An 18,187-nucleotide genomic window follows, 5' to 3' on the forward strand; every position below is an offset into this window, starting at 1 on the left:
AAACTCTTGGCGCAGTTGTTATCCCGAATGGCAACACTTTGAATTGGTAATGTACTCCTTGGAATACAAACCTTAAGTACTTTCTGTGTGAAGGATGTATCAGTATATGGAAGTATGCATCCTTTAGGTCTAGTGTTGTCATGTAGTCTTGTTGTTTGAGTAATGGGATTACGTCCTGCAGTGTCACCATGTGAAAGTGATCCGATTTGATGTAGATATTTAATGTTCTGAGATCTAATATAGGTCTTAGAGTTTTGTCTTTTTTGAGTATGAGAAAGTACAGCGAGTAAACTCCTGTTCCTCTCTGATGAATTGGTACCAGTTCTATTGCATGTTTTTGTAACAACGCTTGGACCTCCAGTTGTAGAAGATCCATGTGTTATTTTGTCATATTGTGTGTTTTCGGTGGGACATTTGAAGGGAATTTTAGAAATTCTATGCAATAACCATGCTGGATAATTGCTAGGACCCAAGTGTCTGTTGTTATCTCCTCCCATTGTTTGTAGAACTTGGTTAGTCTCCCCCCCACTGGTGTTATGTGTTAGGGATTTGTGACGTCGAAGTCACTGCTTGTTCTGTGGAGTTTTGGGACTTTGGAACTTCCCTCTACTTTTTGGGAATTGTCACCCTCTATAGTGCCCCCGAAAACTTCCCCGATGATATTGGCTCTGATAAGTGGGCCTTGTTTGTGAGGTTGTGGGTTCCGTGCTTTGTCCTCGAAACCCCCCTCGAAACTGTGATTTTCGAAATGTGCCTCTACTCTGTGGGGAGTAGAGTGCACCCATGGCTTTGGCCGTATCTGTGTCTTTTTTAATTTTTTCTATGGCAGTGTCCACCTCCGGCCCAAACAACTGCTGTCCGTTAAATGGCATATTCAGCACAGCTTGTTGTATTTCCGGCTTGAATCCTGATGTACGCAGCCATGCGTGTCTCCTTATGGTCACTGCTGTATTTACTGTCCTAGCAGCTGTATCCGCTGCATCCATTGCAGAGCGTATTTGATTATTCAAGATGCTCTGTCCTTCCTCCACCACTTGTTGGGCCCTTTTTTGGAACTCTTTGGGCAAGTGTTCAATGAAATGTTGCATTTCGTCCCAATGAGCCCTATCATATCTCGCCTGCAATGCCTGTGAGTTGGCAATGCGCCATTGGTTGGCTGCTTGTGCTGCAACCCTTTTACCCGCAGCGTTGAATTTGCGACTCTCCTTGTCTGGAGGTGGTGCGTCTCCTGAGGTGTGCGAGTTCGCTCTTTTGCGAGCTGCCCCTACTACCACAGAGTCTGGTGTTAATTGCTGCATGATGTATACAGGGTCTGTTGGTGGCGGCTTGTATTTCTTCTCCACCCTTGCAGTTATGGCCCTGCCCTTCACAGGCTCCTGAAACACCTGTTTGGAGTGTTTTATCATTCCAGGTAGCATAGGGAGACTCTGGTACTGGCTCTGTGTGGACGATAGTGTGTTAAATAAAAAGTCATCCTCAATAGGCTCTGCATGCAGGGTGACATTATGAAACGCCGCAGCTCTTGACACCACCTGTGTTTAGGCTGTACTGTCCTCAGGTGGTGACGGTCTCGCTGGATAACAGTCTGGGCTGTTATCTGATACTGGCACATCATAAAGATCCCATGCGTCGGGATCATCCTGACTCATTCCAGTATGAGTTGGAGACTGCATCAGTGGTGGAGTGTCTATCGGTGATGGTTGTGTTGAACGTGGTGGAGATGGTGGCGGGGTTACTTGTCTTGCCACCTTTGCCTGTGGCTGCTTGTCTTTCTCTTGGAAGGCAAGCCTTCTTTTCATCCAAATTGGGGGAGAGTACTTATCTTCCCTGTGTCTTTTTGGATGTGGAGCCTTCTTTGTGTGTAATCTGGCTCCATTGACTCTAGTTCTTGTCCGAACCTATGTCCTTGCATTTGTGAGGACAGTCCCTGTTCCTCTGTGTAGGAACTTGATTTCGGTTCCGAGGCCGGATGTTTCGGAATGGAAACTTTTTCGGCAGTCTTTTTCGGCTCTGACGCCACTTTTTTAGTTTTCGGCGTTCCGATCTCTCGATGCCGACTTGCTTCGGTGCTGCCCTCTCGGTGCAGAAATTGCTCTGACCCGCTTTCTCGGGGTCGCGTCTGCTGTGTGCCTGTATCTCGACCGGAGTCGGATGCCTTCGACATATGCGTGCCCTTTTTCGGTGCCGATGGTCGGTCACCTACTTTCCGGGTTAAGCCATGGCCTGCTGGCGGTGGCGTCCCCTGGGCTTTATTGGACTTTCCGTGTGTTTTGTGTGTCGACGTCTTACTCACGGTTTTTGGCGTCTTTTCGGGATCGACCTTGTCCGAGTCCGAATCCTCGATGGAGAAGGTTTCTTCTTCCTCCTCCAAGTGTCTTTGTCCTGTCGGCGCCGACACCATTTGTAGTCTTCTCGCCCTTAGGTCTCTTAATGTCTTCCTCGACCGAAACCCTCAACAGGCCTCACAGGTATCCTCTTTGTGTTCGGGAGACAAACACAAATTACAGACCAGATGCTGATCTGTGTAAGGATACTTGTTGTGACATTCGGGGCAGAAGCGGAATGGGGTCCGTTCCATTAGCCTTGAAGATGCACGTGGTCGGGCCGACCAGGCCCCGCCGGGGGATCAAAAACCCCGAAGGGCCACCGGAGTTCTTAAAAATTCGGTGTCGATCTGTTGTAACTAACCCGATACCGAACGAAAACAATACCGTAGAATTTTCCGAGATTCTAACTATCTTTCCGAACCGAAACACAGAGCGAAAAGGAACACGTCCGAACCTGATGGCGGAAAGAAAACAATCTAAGATGGAGTCGACGCCCATGCTCAATGGAGCCGAAAGGGGAGGAGTCCCTCGATATCGTGACTCAAAAAGACTTCTTTGAAGAAAAACAATTTGTAACACTCCGAGCCCAACACTAGATGGCGGAATGTGCACAGCATGTGTATCTGCAGCTACACATGCCATCGGACATATATATATATATATATATATTTTTTTTAACTCACACACACACACACACACACACACACACACACACACAGATACACAGAAAGAAATAGCCCAGTTTTGTGCAACAAACCCTTCCTCTCACACTGGGAGCAATTCAGTCTTGCTTCACCACGTTGTAGTAAATTCTCACAGGGTTGACAATGCCTCTAATAACAGAATAGTGTGAAATTCTTTAAAAAGCCAAACTCTTGTGATGAAGAGGAGAAGGTCCACAGTTTTTCAGAGCCTTCAGGGAAAGATGGTCCAGACCCAGAAATGTAAAAAAAATAAAAATAAATCCAGGACCAGCAGCTGTCTGATATGCTGCGGCACACCATGGAAAATATTGGGTTATTTTCTTGATGCGTTTTCTGCCCCAATAACAAGCATCAATTCCCATCTGGCCAGCACCGGAAGCTCTGTTGGAGTTATTTTTTTTCTTTAAGAAACAGCCACCTTGAAAATGGATATGCAGGGAGGTGAAGATTTGTAGGTACTGCTCAGGGAGCAAAGAGGTGGAGGTATTATTAGGGAACAAGATGATGTAGCAGAAAGAGGAGTGATGGCAATTCATCAAGATAAATGGGGAAAGGGAATGTACTTCATCCTGTTTTTGATACAGAAGACATCTAACGATTTTGGACCTAAGCGATGTCAACAAATACCTTGTATATACTTTGTATATCATCCCTTCAAAATGGTTTATTTCCTAGATCCCATGCCCCAGATCCACCTGAAAGTATATATGCACATATCCACTCAACCTATCCACATGAAATTAATGTGCTTTCTCCTTAAGGCAAATGACCTATAGTTTGCTGTCATATTCGGCCGTCCATCGTCTTCAAGGTAGTTTACCAAAGTTGAAGAGATTTGCTTTACGTGTCTCTTGGGAGCCCCCACCTATATTGAGCTTCTGTTTATTTGCTCTTTGACACCTCCAACCGTATAAGTCATTCTTTCTCTCTAATAGTAGGTGTACTTGTGTTAATTGTGGTTGTAGGAAAGCAACCCTTTTAGCATGGTTAGTTCCCGCTTTTTGCCTAGCTTCTGATGTAATTTTGACTGAAACTGCACTGGATTCCTGCTAACCAGGTCCCCAAAGCCAGATCTCTTTCACCTAAAACGGCATTTCCCCAAATGGCAAAACCTTTAGATTCCTCTGTAAGTCCCTAATAAATGGTACTTCTGGTACCTAGGGCCTGGGGTACTAAAGAGGGTCCCTAAGGGCTGCAGCATGAATTGTGCCACCCTAAGGGACCCCTCATAAAAGCACGTGGCAGCCTGCCATTGCAGGCTGCGTGTCTTGGTGCAGACAAAAGTGAAACTGCAACATGGAGCACAGTGTGTGTGTGTGTCATATACCCTAAAACTGCACGTAATATATGTAAGTCACCCCTCTTGCAGACCTTACAGCCCTAAGGCAAGGTGCATTATATTACATATGAAGGCATATCTGCAGAAGCACACATGCCCCTGCTACATATCTGTCGACTCTCAGACATAGTAAGTGACCAGGAAGCCATTTTAAAAACGTGCTGGACACTGGTCACTATGAGTTCCACAGCCACATGATGGCTTCACTGAAGATAGGGATGTTTGGTATCAGTGAACCCACACTGATGCAAGTGCTTGATTCACTAATACATGCACCCAGACGGCACCTTAGAGGTGCCTCCCAAAAATCTACCAGCTACTAGCTTTTTAACTGACTGGTCGTGACCAGTTTACCCACCTTAGCCACGTTTCTGACCCCTGAAGGGCTCTTGGGTTCCACAGACAAAAGCCTGCACTGGGCGGGGCATGGACACCTTCTCCAGGCAGGATGGATATTTCAGGTCATGAAGCTTCAAAGGCCTAGCCGCCTTTGTAATGCAACCCAGGTCTCTCCAAGTGGTGGTGATGACCAACCCCCCCGCCCCTTTTTGTCCTGACCCCGCTTTTGGCAGAAAGGCAGGAAAATTAGGGAGATTAGGGGGTGTGCCCACTTTATGGCAGTCAACCCCACCCAAGTATGTGAGCTGAAGTGGGCACCAGTTTTTAAATTCCTCAATCATGGTTTGGAAGGAATTAGACCACTGGGGTCAGGGTTATGCCAACTTCCCAACAGAAGTGGTAATAGAAAGGGTGCAGTCACCCTAATGATGGGCAACCCATTGGCACTCCCTGTAACACCCCTAAATTGAGCCTTTAGGTGGCACATCTGAACCCCAGAACTCATAACCTGATGACCTAAGTAAAGAACTAAGAAGAAATACACCCGGAGAAGAGGAGAACAAGAAGCAGCTGACCTGGTACCAACACTGCCGGCCTCTCTTCGACGGACTAGGCACCAGAAGATGCCCGTCCAGTAGCTGAACCATCAAAAACCTGGGAGGACTGCTTGCCTTTGAAGAAGACAAGTCTTCTGTGACCAGCGGACCTGCTCTCCAACCATCTCTAAGGAAAGGACTCTGCAGCACCCAGAACCTCAAAGACCGGACACCTGAAGACACCATTGCACGCAAAGTCACCGACCCTAGGGGGAGTGGACTTCTGGTGCCAGGAAGGTTCCCCAGCTGCCCAGGGCCTGAAACCATCATGGTTTCACCCCTCCTAGACTTCCTGAAGTTGAATGTAGCCTCAGCAACCAGGCCCCCTCTCCATCAGCCTCTGAGATGAGACACCTGATCTCAAAAGAAACCACTGCATCTGTCGCCGCTGGCCCGAGTTGAAGTGGACCCCTGGTGTGAACAACATCCTCCAGCTATTCTGAGCTGACGTCCACTGTGGCTTCACCTCTCCTGGACTTCATGACGAAGCCTGCAGCATCAGAACACAGAACCCTCCCAACCGTGATTCGTCCTGGTCAAGGAAACCAGACGCCAAACAACACCCCTGCATCCATCACACCCTGAGCCCTAGTAAAGAGGACCAAAGATGCACCTATGTCCCTAAGCACATCATGTTTGCGACCTACCTGTTGGTTGGCCCCGACTGGCACTCCAGTCAGAGCCTGCAGCCTAAATCCCAGGGGATCAATCCCCATTGAAATACATTGGTCACTCGACACCATACTACACCTCTACACTCGGCTGCCCTAGTGCTGCCTGGAGTGACCTGTTAGTGTGGTCCGGAACCTTGCCCAGTACTCACTTTAAGTCTACACGATTGGTCCTGTGAGTAGTTGTAAAGTGCTTGTTTGCTGAATGTGTTTTCCTTTAATAGGCTAACATTGATGAGCTAGTGAAATTGCACTGTGTCGATTTTTGCAAGTGAAAAGTATTTATGCTTAAAAATGTACTTACCTTATAACGAAGTACTGGGGTTTAAAGTATATATAAAAAGAAGTGTTATTTTGTAAATTGGTCTCAGATTTATTCTTTCAGTTTGTGTCTCATTTAGTGGCTCTTTGATCACAACAAATGCTTAGCACTACCCTCTGATAAGCCTAACTGCTCACCCACACTACTACAAAATAGAGCATTAGTCCTATCTACTTTTTCTTCTGCAAACTAATTGGGGATCCACTGGCCTCTCTGCAGGGTGTACTTCTTAGTGCACCATATAGGGAGCCAGCTTCCTGCATTGGTGGAACTGCGATGTGGTCTACCACTTAGCATTTGCTGATACCACTTGTTCAATAAGTGACTACATGATTAAATCCAAACATTGCCTTTAGATAATTTTTTTGAATTGGGTATTTTTTTTTCAAATTCCTAAACGTAACTGTTAGGGTCCTGGATAGTTCCCAGCAGCATAACAGTTAAAAATCTTAAAAGACTTACTTTAGTTAGGACTGTAATATTTGTGTTCGGATTATGGCATAGCTCAAAAAGTTCCCAACTACAGAACTATAATGAGTACCTCAGAGGGTGTGCATAAGTAGCTCATCTTTACCCTTTACTTTTGAGGTTTACTTCCAGCTTTCCCATAAGCAGTTAAAAACCCTCTGCAAAGGGCACAAAATTAAAACAGGCTCAAACCTTACCACAGTAAAGCTCCAGGACCTGTTGGCACAGTATGATCAGACCCATCTGATGGGGCCAATGACCCTAAGGATCACAGCAGATTGAGTAAGTTGGACCCTCCATACTTGAGATGATCCTGCACCCCACATATAACCTCAGATGCCTAGAGCACATCCCTCTAGTGAGGACGGCTCAGGGCCCAGAGAAGAACTCTCTGAGGATGAGATTATTTAGAAGAGATTGGCTTGAAGAATTGCCCTGGATGACAGGATACCGGCCATAAAAAAGGTAAAGAGTAGAAATGGGTTTAACATCCATGAAGAATGGCAGCAATGTTATAACTAGGGACAGTGTAGGGCACTCTAACCCTAAAATACCCAAAGGGATTGTCCCCAAATATGAGGATGATGATGATATCACCAAGTGTTTCACAGCCTTTGACAGGGCCAGTGTTTCCTAAAAGCTTAGCAAACACTGGGGCTCTCTCCTTTGGGAAATGTTCTCAGAAAAATGCAGGGATAGACTCTTGACACTGAATGAGGCAGAGGTTCAGTCCTATGACCTCAGAAGAACACCCCGCTTGAGGGCTTTGGGCTTACTCCCGAAGAGTACAGAACTAACTTCAGGTAAACTATAAAAAACTCAGTCAGCCCTGTAGTCTTTTCAGTACAGACACTAAGTGGCTGGTTAGAAGGTAACAATGTGCATGATTATGAGGGGCTTTACAATGTATTGATGACTGAACATCTGTTGAGTAATTGTGTGCAGGAAAACCTAAATCAGTACCTGGTAGGTCTAGGTTCACTTTCTCTTCAAGAATTGGGCAAGAAGGTAGACCACTGGGTCAAACCAAGGGTGACCAAAACTTCCACTGGTGGGGGGAATACCACAAAAAGAAGCCCAAACAGTTCCCACGAGGAAAAGAGGGTAACCAAAAAAAGGAGTCTTCTGAAGGCCCCCAAAAACCTACACAGGAGGGTGGGTCACAAGTCTTTACCCAGCCCAAAGGCAGGTACAAGGGTAATAACTGGGATCATAGAAAGGCTTGGTGTCCTACCTGCCAAACCAATGAACACCAAATTGGAGATCTTAACTGTTCAAACAAAAATAATGCTTGTAGTGCACCTGCAGTAATTGCAGTGTTAAGTCTCCAGATGGGATTCCAAGTTGGCCCTGGCCATGTCAATGAGCCTACTGAGGCAACCTTAGTCTCAGAGGGTGGGATGGATGTAGCTGCCGTGGCTGTCTGGTCCAAGAATCTATAGAGATTCAGATAACAGCCTCATATCAACCAAGTTGAAGCACCGAGAGACACTGGTGCCAGTGTCACCATTGTGACTGAGCAACTTGTGTCCACTGAACAGTATCTGACTGGTAAGACATACAAAGTCCTTAATGCTGATAATCAGGCTAAGGTACATCCTACGGCAATGGTATCCTTGGAATGAGAAGGGGTTACTGGCCGGAATAAGATGGTGATATCTCCCGCTATACATGTGCACTGTCTGCTAGGAAATGATCTGGGCTGAGGTAGAAATAAAAACCCATGCAGCTATGCTGAGTATCCCTGAACAGATCTGAGTAAAAACAAGATCACAAAGCAAGGCTGAGGGTGAAAAAGTAGAGTTGGAGTCTGGAATGATGTCCAGCCTACTAAAAGGAAAGACAAAAAGTCTGGGACGGCAGCTTCCAACCAGACACCAGAACAAGTCCCCTCTTCTCTGGGATAAGACCTGACAGCCCCAAATGAATTGAACCTCAGCTCAGGACTTGCGTGGCAGAGCTCCTAGGACCAGGGGGACGCTTTAGGGAGGATTTGCGCCAGGGACAGAGGACCTGTCCCACTCTTGAAGGCCTGAGAGCGCAAGCTGCTTGTCAGGAAAAGGGAGATATCAGTGGCTCCCACAGGACCTACTCCTATTCACTGAGGCCAGAGACCCACACCTGGTGCCACTAGGAGGGTGATAGTGCCTCAGCAGTTTAGAGAGTTTCTCCTCACTTTGACCCACGATATCCCCCTAGCTGGGCTTCTTGGCCAGGCAAAAACAAGAAGTAGGTTGGTAACCCATGTCTACTAGCCTAGTATGTCCAAAACGTTTTCCCCAGGGAGGGGAGCTTTAAAGGCCTTTCCGCCTTTGTAATGCAACCCAGGTCTCTCCAGATGGTGGAGATGACCAGCCCCCCATCCTGACCCCAAATTTGGCAGCAGCACAGATAGGAAATTAGTTAAATTAGGAGGAGTGCCAACTTCATACCAGTCGAACCCCTGAGGTGGACGAGCTGATGTGGAAACTACTTTTTAAATTACTCTACCTTGTTTGGAAGGAGTTAGGCCACTAGGGTTATGCCACTTCCCAGAGGAAGTGGTCATAAGAAGTGTGTAGTCAGCCTAAAGGTGGTTAGCCCATTGGCTACTGCCTGGCACTCCCCAGTAATGCCCCTAAATTGAGTATTTAGGTGGCACCCCTGAACACTAGAACTCAGATTTCGACAGCCTAAGAAGACCCAGACAAAGAAGGGTTGCACCCACAGAAGAGGAAAAGAAAAAGCAGCTGTCCTGGAACAAGCCACTCCAGCCTGCCTGCTGACCTTGAAGGATCCTGCACTAGAAGCCAACTTGACTCAAGCCTCCAGTGGGAACTGGACTTGCCCTGTAACAAGAAACTCCAAAAAACAAAAAAGACTCTGCAGCTGGTGGACCCCAGAAACCCGATACCAGAAGTGACCACTGCATCCACGTCCACGACCTGAGGTGAAGCCAACTGACAGTGCTAACACCAGTCCCCATCTGCCAAGAGAACAAGTCCAGTGTGGTCTCACCCATCTTTGACTCTCCTGAGACGCCTGCAGTCTCTGAACGCAGGCCCCCTCTCCCACATGCTTGTGGAGAAAGAAAATCCGGCAGCTCCAGCAATCATTGCACCTGTGACCTCTGACCCCAGTTGAGGTGTGTTATGGGGGCCAATGACGTCCCCTTGCTCCTGAGAGCTTAAGTAAACACTGGGTCCATCCCTGCTGGACTCCACAGCGATGCCTTTAGCCTCAACACACAGGACTCCCTGAAGGTGAGTGCTCCTGGACAATGGACATAAAATCTCAATGCATAAAGATACCACTTGCATCTGTCACCCCTGGGCACAGGAGAAGAGGGCCAGATGTGCACCTACGTCCCTGAGCACCCCAAGTCCATTACCTACCTGCTTGTTGTCCCCTACTGGATTCCCAGCCAGAGCCTGCTACCTGTTTGTCATGGGGTGAAACTCCCATAGGAAACCTTTGGGCATCCAATCCTACACTGCACCTCTGCATGCGGCTGCCCTAGTGACGCCCTGTGTGACCCATTAGTGTGGTTCTGATCAGTGCCTAGTACGTTCTTTAACTGCCTGAGATTGGCTTTGTAAGTCATTGTTAACCATGTGTTTGCTGAATATTGTTTTTCCTCCATAGGATAACATTGGGAGAGCTCTGAAAATGTGCTGTGTATATTTTTGAAACTGCAAATTATTTATGCTGATAAGTCTACTTACTTGATTACGAAGTTCTTGGGTTCAAAACATATATAAAAAAGAATTATTTTTCTAAATTTGTCTTGGATTTATTCATTGAGTATGTGTCTCATTTATTACCTCTGTGACTACAACAAATGCTTAGCACTACCCTCTGATAAACGCTCACCGACGCTACCACAAAATATAGCATTAATCATATCTACTTCTGTCTTTGCAATACCAACTGGGTATCCACTGGACTCTCTGCACAGTGTACTTCATTTAAGTGCACTATAAAGAGAGCCAGCTTCATACAATGTACCTCTTTCTTCAATAAGTAGTACTATTCCCTGGGGAAGGTGCAATCAATATTCTATGATTGTTTTATTGGCACTGAATGATAAAAGCCAACCTCTAACTAATTAGTTCCATGAACAATACAAAATGGTACTTTGTCACGTTTTGTGGGCACTTTGCCTGTTACTGCTTTGGATTTGTAGCCTGTATAGGAGGTCCACGCCTGACTACTAGAGCCCCAATCTTGGTCCTTGCCACCTGTAATACATACAGTCTGGGTTGTCTATATACATTCACTAGTTTCAGCAATACCTCATATTTGATCTGCATTAAACTGTTTATGCTTGAGTGTGGTGTTTATTCCATTAACGCTGCCCATGTGGATCCCGGAAGTCTTGATAGACCCGTTCTAACTAGCTCTCCTATGCATGGTAACTCCCCATTGAACCATAATGAAGGTTCTTGATAACTTAAGGGAGGGTCTGCCATTTACAACAGTGCCTGTCCCCAAAAACATCCTGCTGGGGGACTGCAGCCATTTTTACATATTTGCCCTTTGACAGGTCTTGTAATGAACATCTACAACACTTCCTGAGAGTGGATCTTTTGAACAGCCCAGTTTACTACATGGGGGGACAACAATACCTAAAGCATATTCCCTCTAGGTATTGTTGTTCAGGTTGCTTTTTGAGTTTAGCCATACCACATTTCCATTGTTTTTGATTATTGTCGGATTTTCAAGAGGATCGACAACCATATACCCATGTAAACAGTCTCATTCATTTAGGTTTTGGAACACTACATATCGTTCTAAGTTGTATGCACCACCATTCTATGAAAAGTTAGTGAATGTCTCAAAACCTTAACTACGTAGGAATTATTTGTCTCATACTCTCCATCCAGAATACTACACAGGCACTGTCAGAATCTGTCCTGCATATCCTACACCTTTATGTCTGTGTTACAAAAGCAAGTTATTAATATAGCAAAGTATTAATAAAGAAAACAAATAAAACAAAACATTTCTTGGTTCATCTGGAACAATCACCTAATTAAAAGAACACAAAATATCTGCAAAGCACATATGCTGTGAAAAAACAATCTTAATGGAATCCCACATTAATTCAGAAAGGGAAAAAAACATTTTTAGGCTTAAGTTACTTAATATTCCACTATTGCAATCTGAGGGTGCATGATGTTAAGCAGACAAGAAACGAACACTAGCTCTGAGACCTAGATGAGGAGCGAATCAAACATTTGTCTACTTTGTACGATGTTCTGAATTTCCTGAACCATGGAGGAAATACCTCAAACTAGTTTTTTTCCTAATGGGACAAGATCTGATAAATCTGTTTTTAATAATATTTTAGGCAGATTAATGGAAAACTGTGTTGTATAACTGTTAATATTGAAATATTTTAAGTAGTGGAATAAACAATAATTCAAATGCATTCAAATTATCACATGAAGGAGAGCAGTTCTCTTGCAAAGAGTGCCATATTTGTTTGGTGACCAGGGCACAAGATCTTGATTGCTACTATATACTTAATCAGACTGAATGCTACAATGCTCTATGACCAAATTCTCGTGCAGCTAGTAAGCCTCATCTTTACACAGCACCTCTTTCTATTTACCCTATCTGACAATTTTCCAACTTTTTCCAACTGACCAGAGAAAGCTTGAGGATTGCCACGGACTGAGAAGTCCTTCTTATAAACCAAATCCACTAAAAGACACAGGGAAAATGAATGTGCACTGCACTGCCCCGACCTTCTACTGCAACAGAGGAGGTGCTGAAGTGTGTTGTCAAGCTTAGGAGAATTAAGGCTCTGTCTCTCTCTCTCTTTGTATGACTCTTTCATGAAGGGCATTTCACAAAATTGTAGACAGTGGCCTCAATTATTAAAATGACTAAGACATTCAGTGTCACTTATTGAGTATCCAAATATTTTTCTACATTACTGTACAAGTTCAACCCCATGCCACACCTAAAACCAGTCCGTTATCGAGCAATTATATTTAAATGCTGATGAAAAGGCAGAGCAAATGGCCTCTTAGCGCGTGACGAGATAACAAAATAGGCGAGCATTTGTGCAGAAATAACATACACAATAGCATTGATAAAGATTCTAGCCTTAGATATACTGGCAGAGATAAATACCAAATGAGAAGACAGATTCATTTGATCGAAATGAAAAACACATTGAGTAAAATAATGTTCAAATCATTCACTCTAAAACACACAACATATTACTCAAATTTTTACCTCCCCATGAACTTGTCCCTGCAGAAGAAACTGGAGCAGACTGTACAGATGATGTAAAATCTGGCTGCAGATCAAGAAGATCATTGGATGGTCTACTGGCACTGCACACAAAAACACTTTATTTTGAATTTGATCATAAAATAAATTTACTGCAAGCACTTTGCATATTTTCATGACTTCAAATAACTTTGTACCAGAAAAAAACCCACATTAGAAGGTATTAGCCTTGCTTTCCTTACTCCCTCTATTTTCTCTGGAAAGTGGCAATAGGCTGTGTTTTTGTAATAACATTTTAAGGTCTGGCATTTCCTCATTTGTACAGCGCAATCCATAACACCGCCTGAATATTTTTTCATTGCTTCCCATCACTTGCCCAGTTGTCTGTGGTATTATACTCCACTTCTGAATATGTACTGAATGTCGATTTATGAAAATATTATAAAACTACTAAAATACAGACTATCACTTATGTTAATTTGGGCAAACGTATTCTCAGTAATTGACAACATAAATACAATTTAAGGTGAATAGTCAGATTTTGTAATACACCAACTGCACTGCCATTATACCAGCTATCTTACTGGTATGTACTCTTAGCTGTTAAGAAAGATAATCTATGGATACAATAGTTACATAATCAATCTGGTAATCAGCAAATATCAAAATGGTTTTTCATCATCGTCCGTAAAAAAACACAAATAAATTAACACTGTCAAATCAAGCAAGATAAATGTTCGTCAAATCATTAAATGGAAGAGTTCAAATATCAATGTACAAAAAAAAAAGTTGCCTACTAGTGCCTATATAAATATTATATATGGAAAATGTCAGTTACCCAGTGTACATCTGTTTGTGGCATGTTCCGCTGCAGATTCACATGCTGTGCATAGGTCCTGCCATCTAGTGTTGGGCTCGGAGTGTTACAAGTTGTTTTTCTTCGAAGAAGTGTTTGAGTCACGGGATCGAGTGACTCCTCCTCTTCTGCTCCACTGCGCATGAGCATTGACTCCATCTTGGATTGTTTTCCCGCAGAGGTAAGGTAGAAGTGATAGAGTATAAAGGAAAGAGATGTCCATGCAAATGGAAGTGAAATATATGTATACATATGTACAAATATTTGTTGTAACTTAAATGGCTACATGCTCCCAGGGAGGCGGGTGGGTGCATGTGAATCTGCAGCGGAACAAGCCACGAACAGATGTTCACTAGGTAAGTGACATTTTCCGTTCAATGGCATGTGTAGCTGCAGATACACATGCTGTGCATAGACTACAAAGCAGTTTTCCTCCAATAAGCAGTGGTCAGCCTGTAGGAGTTGAAGTTGTTTGAAATAGTGTTCTTAGTACAGCCTGTACTACTGTGGCTTGTTGTGCTGCTAACACATCTACACAGTAATTCTTGGTAAATGTATGGGGTGTTGACCAAGTGGCTGCTTTACAAATCTCTGTCATTGGTATATTTCCTAAAAAGGCCATTGCTGCACCTTTTTTTCTTGTGGAATGTGTTTTTGGTGTTACTAATAGCTATCTTTTGGCTTTTAGACAACACGTTTGGATACATTTTACTATCCATCTAGCTAGGCCTTCTTTTGAGATTGGATTTCTAGTATGTGGTTTTTGGAATGCCACAAATAACTGTTTAGTTTTCCTAAATGATTTTGGGGGTCATTCTGACCTCGGCGGTAAAAGGCCCTTACCGCCGGTCAGAAGTCCGCCATTCTACCGCCGCGGCCACGGTAAACCGCCACGGTCATTCTGACCACCAACTGTGAATCCGCCAAAAATCCGACATCCAAGGAAGGCCGCCTCATCAGCGGGCCGCGGAAAACTGGAGATGACCAAACCTCCACCGTCACGCCAACACAAACACGCCCATGCCATTCTGACCCACGAATCCACGCGGCGGTCTTTCAACCGCGGTATTCCATTGGCGGTACATACCGCCGCGCTCAAAATACACACACAGCTCCAAAACACAGCCACATTGGACAATTTGAAATACGCACACCTGAGACACATACAAACAACACTCCCACACATCCAATCAACTATAAAACACACACCCACATCACCCACAAACCCCCACTAGTTGGAAATCGGAGCGAAGGCGAGAGCGAGAGAGATAGAGATAGAGAGAGCGAGCACAGCAATAGAAAACCCCAACACACACAGGAACCCAACTTCATCACCCACACCACATCTACGCACACATCACCACATATCACCACGCACATCACCACAAACACCACCCCACACCTCATCCACACCACCCTATGGCACCCCAAAGACACCCAAGGTTTTCGGACCAAGAACTCCGGGTCATGGTGGAGGAAATCATGAGGGTTGAGCCCCAGCTCTTCGGCACACAGGTGCAGCACACCACCATAGCAAGGAAGGCTGAGCTATGGCAAAGGATCGTAGACAGGGTCAACGCTGTGGGACAGCATCCCAGAAATCGGGAAGATATCAGAAAGCGATGGAATGACCTACGGGGGAAGGTGCGCTCGATGATCTCCAGGCACAACATCGCTGTGCAGAAGACTGGCGGCGGACCCCCACCCACTCCACCCCAATTCACAGCATGGGAGCAAGAGGTGGTAAACATCCTGCATCCTGATGGCCTCGCTGGAGTACAATGAGGAATGGACTCTGGTAAGTCGAATCTCAACTACTTCACCCCCCCCAACCACCAGCATGCCAACCCCCCCCTCACCCCCAATCTCAACCCCCCAGCACACAACCTCCCTGCCAATGTCTCACCAGCACAACCCACCCTAAACAACGCCAACCCCTGAATGCCAACACAAACCATAGACAGCCACCACCAAAGCATGACCATTGCACATACCCATACCCCCCCCCCCAAACCCTCACAACACCTCCCACAAGGGAATGCCAGCACTGGGGGACAAGGGCACTCAAAATGCACGCCATGGCACACACAGAAACAATAACCATACTCCTTTACCCCTGCAGGGCCCGAACGCCAACACACCGCCACGGAGGGTCCAGATTTGTCCATCCCACCCCCAGAACAGGCCCCCAGCGAGGACAGCAGCTCTGTCGACCTAGAACCTGACGACCAGCCCGGGCCATCGGGGACCTCTGGACAGTCGGTTCCCCACACACAGACACAGGCCACAGCAGACCCAAACCCCTCTGGGAACACCAGCACAGCTCCCACCCAGCGGGCCCATGCCTCTGTCTCACGGACACATCAATCAGCGGTGTGTCCGCCACTACAGGGCACCCAGGCTGACCCAACACCCCAACAACGACAGGGACCTGGGGGCAGTGGTAGTGGGCACACCGTCCAGGGGACAGAGGCCCGGGGAAACAGGGCAACTGGGAGGGCTGCTGTGCGACAGGGGGGGGGAGGACAGGCCCAGGGAACCGACTCTCCAAGAGGCCCTCACCACCATCATGGGAGCATATCATCACTCCCAGGAGACGATGGCGATGGTACTGGCCAGGTTCACCGAGATCCAGGCACAGCAGGAGGAACGGTACATGGGGGTCAGCAATGAACTCCGGAACATCGCTACCGCTATGGGGACCATAGTCCAGGCCCTCAACCGGATAGAAACCACATTGCGGGACCATGTGGCACCGCAAAGGGCCCCTGTCACTAGCCAGGAACAGCCTACCACCTCCGCCGGCGCTAGTGGTCAGGAGGCCCCCACAGAACGACGGGCCACCAGAACCCCACCTCCTGCTGAAGAACAACCACCCCGCAAGAGGAACCTGAGATCTCAAAGGAAGACAGAGTAGGATGCCAAGACCCCCACCAGCCTAATATCCCCCCGGATGTCATTCCACTGTCCCACAGTGTCACCCTGTCCAACCTTGAACTGCCCCTGCTCCATCCTTCCACAGGCATATGGACAATGCACCTGTGCGACCGAGAACTGGACTCTGCCATGGACATAACTCCACCCTCACCCATCACCGTTTTAATATCATGTACCAATATCTAGCACTAAAAATAAATCACTCATTGCACTGAAATCATTCTGGAGTCAGCCTGTATTATTTACAAATGTATAACACATTACTTATCAATAATGTTCTGTTATTTATGTGATGACAACATACCGATGTCAATAAGCATTAGTCCATGGGCTAACCAAGCAGAAGTCACGCAGTGGGTCATACAGCACTGAAAAGGGAAGGGAAAATCAAACATCAGTTTAAAAGAACTGGGGGGAAATACACAAAGTAAAGATGCAGGGGGCTTTCAGTAAATGTTAAATGGCGTGGGTGATTCCTACCTGTGTGCTACTGAAAATACTGTTGGATAACTCTGTCCCTGTTGTCTGGGTCGTTCTCTTCGTCTTCCTCCTCTTCACTCTCCGCAGGCTCCACAGCTGCTTCAACACCACCATCTGGACCATCCTCCTGCAGGAAAGGCACCTGACGTCGCAATGCCAGATTGTGAAGCATACAGCAGGCCACGATGATCTGGCACACCTTCTTTGGTGAGTACATCAGGGATCCTCCTGTCATATGCAGGCACCTAAACCTGGCCTTCAGGAGGCCAAAGGTTCTTTCAATGATCCTCCTAGTTCGCCCATGGGCCTCATTGTACCGTTCCTCTGCCCTGGTCCGGGGATTCCTCACTGGGGTCAATAGCCAAGGCAGGTTGGGGTAACCAGAGTCACCAATTAGCCACACACGGTGTCTCTGTAGCTGTTCCATCACATAAGGGATGCTGCTATTTCGCATCACATACGCGTCATGCACTGACCCAGGGAACATGGCATTCACATGGGAGATGTACTGGTCAGCCAAACAGACCACCTGGACGTTCATCGAATGGTAACTTTTCCTGTTTCTGTACACCTGCTCATCGTCTTTTGGGGGTACTAAAGCCACATGGGTCCCATCAATGGCACCAATTATATTGGGGATATGTCCAAGGGCATAAAAATCACCCTTCACAGTGGCCAAATCAACCTCCTCAGGGAATACAATGTAGCGCCGCATGTGTTTCGTCAGGGCAGACAACACTCTAGACAAGATTTTTGAAAACATAGGCTGAGACATTCCAGATGACATGGCCACTGTTGTCTGGAATGAGCCACTTGCCAAAAAATGGAGGACTGACAGAACCTGCACTAGAGGGGGAATTCCTGTGGGTTGGCGGATGGGGGACATCAGGGCTGGCTCCAGCTGGGCACACAGTTCATGTATA

General features: G+C 46.2%; 1 protein-coding gene across 1 annotated transcript in view; it reads right to left on the minus strand.

Annotated features, from left to right (window-relative positions):
* Positions 1 to 18,187, minus strand: part of LOC138261642 (clathrin coat assembly protein AP180-like) — a 349,054-nt gene that overhangs the window by 214,326 nt on the left and 116,541 nt on the right. Inside the window, exon 4 of the mRNA XM_069210792.1 lies at positions 12,995 to 13,095. Within this exon, the coding sequence (XP_069066893.1) occupies positions 12,995 to 13,095 (101 nt within the window). The remainder of the gene's footprint in view (positions 1 to 12,994; positions 13,096 to 18,187) is intronic.

This window comes from Pleurodeles waltl, chromosome 10 (assembly GCF_031143425.1).
Source record: "Pleurodeles waltl isolate 20211129_DDA chromosome 10, aPleWal1.hap1.20221129, whole genome shotgun sequence".
Classification (NCBI taxonomy): Eukaryota; Metazoa; Chordata; class Amphibia; order Caudata; family Salamandridae; genus Pleurodeles; species Pleurodeles waltl.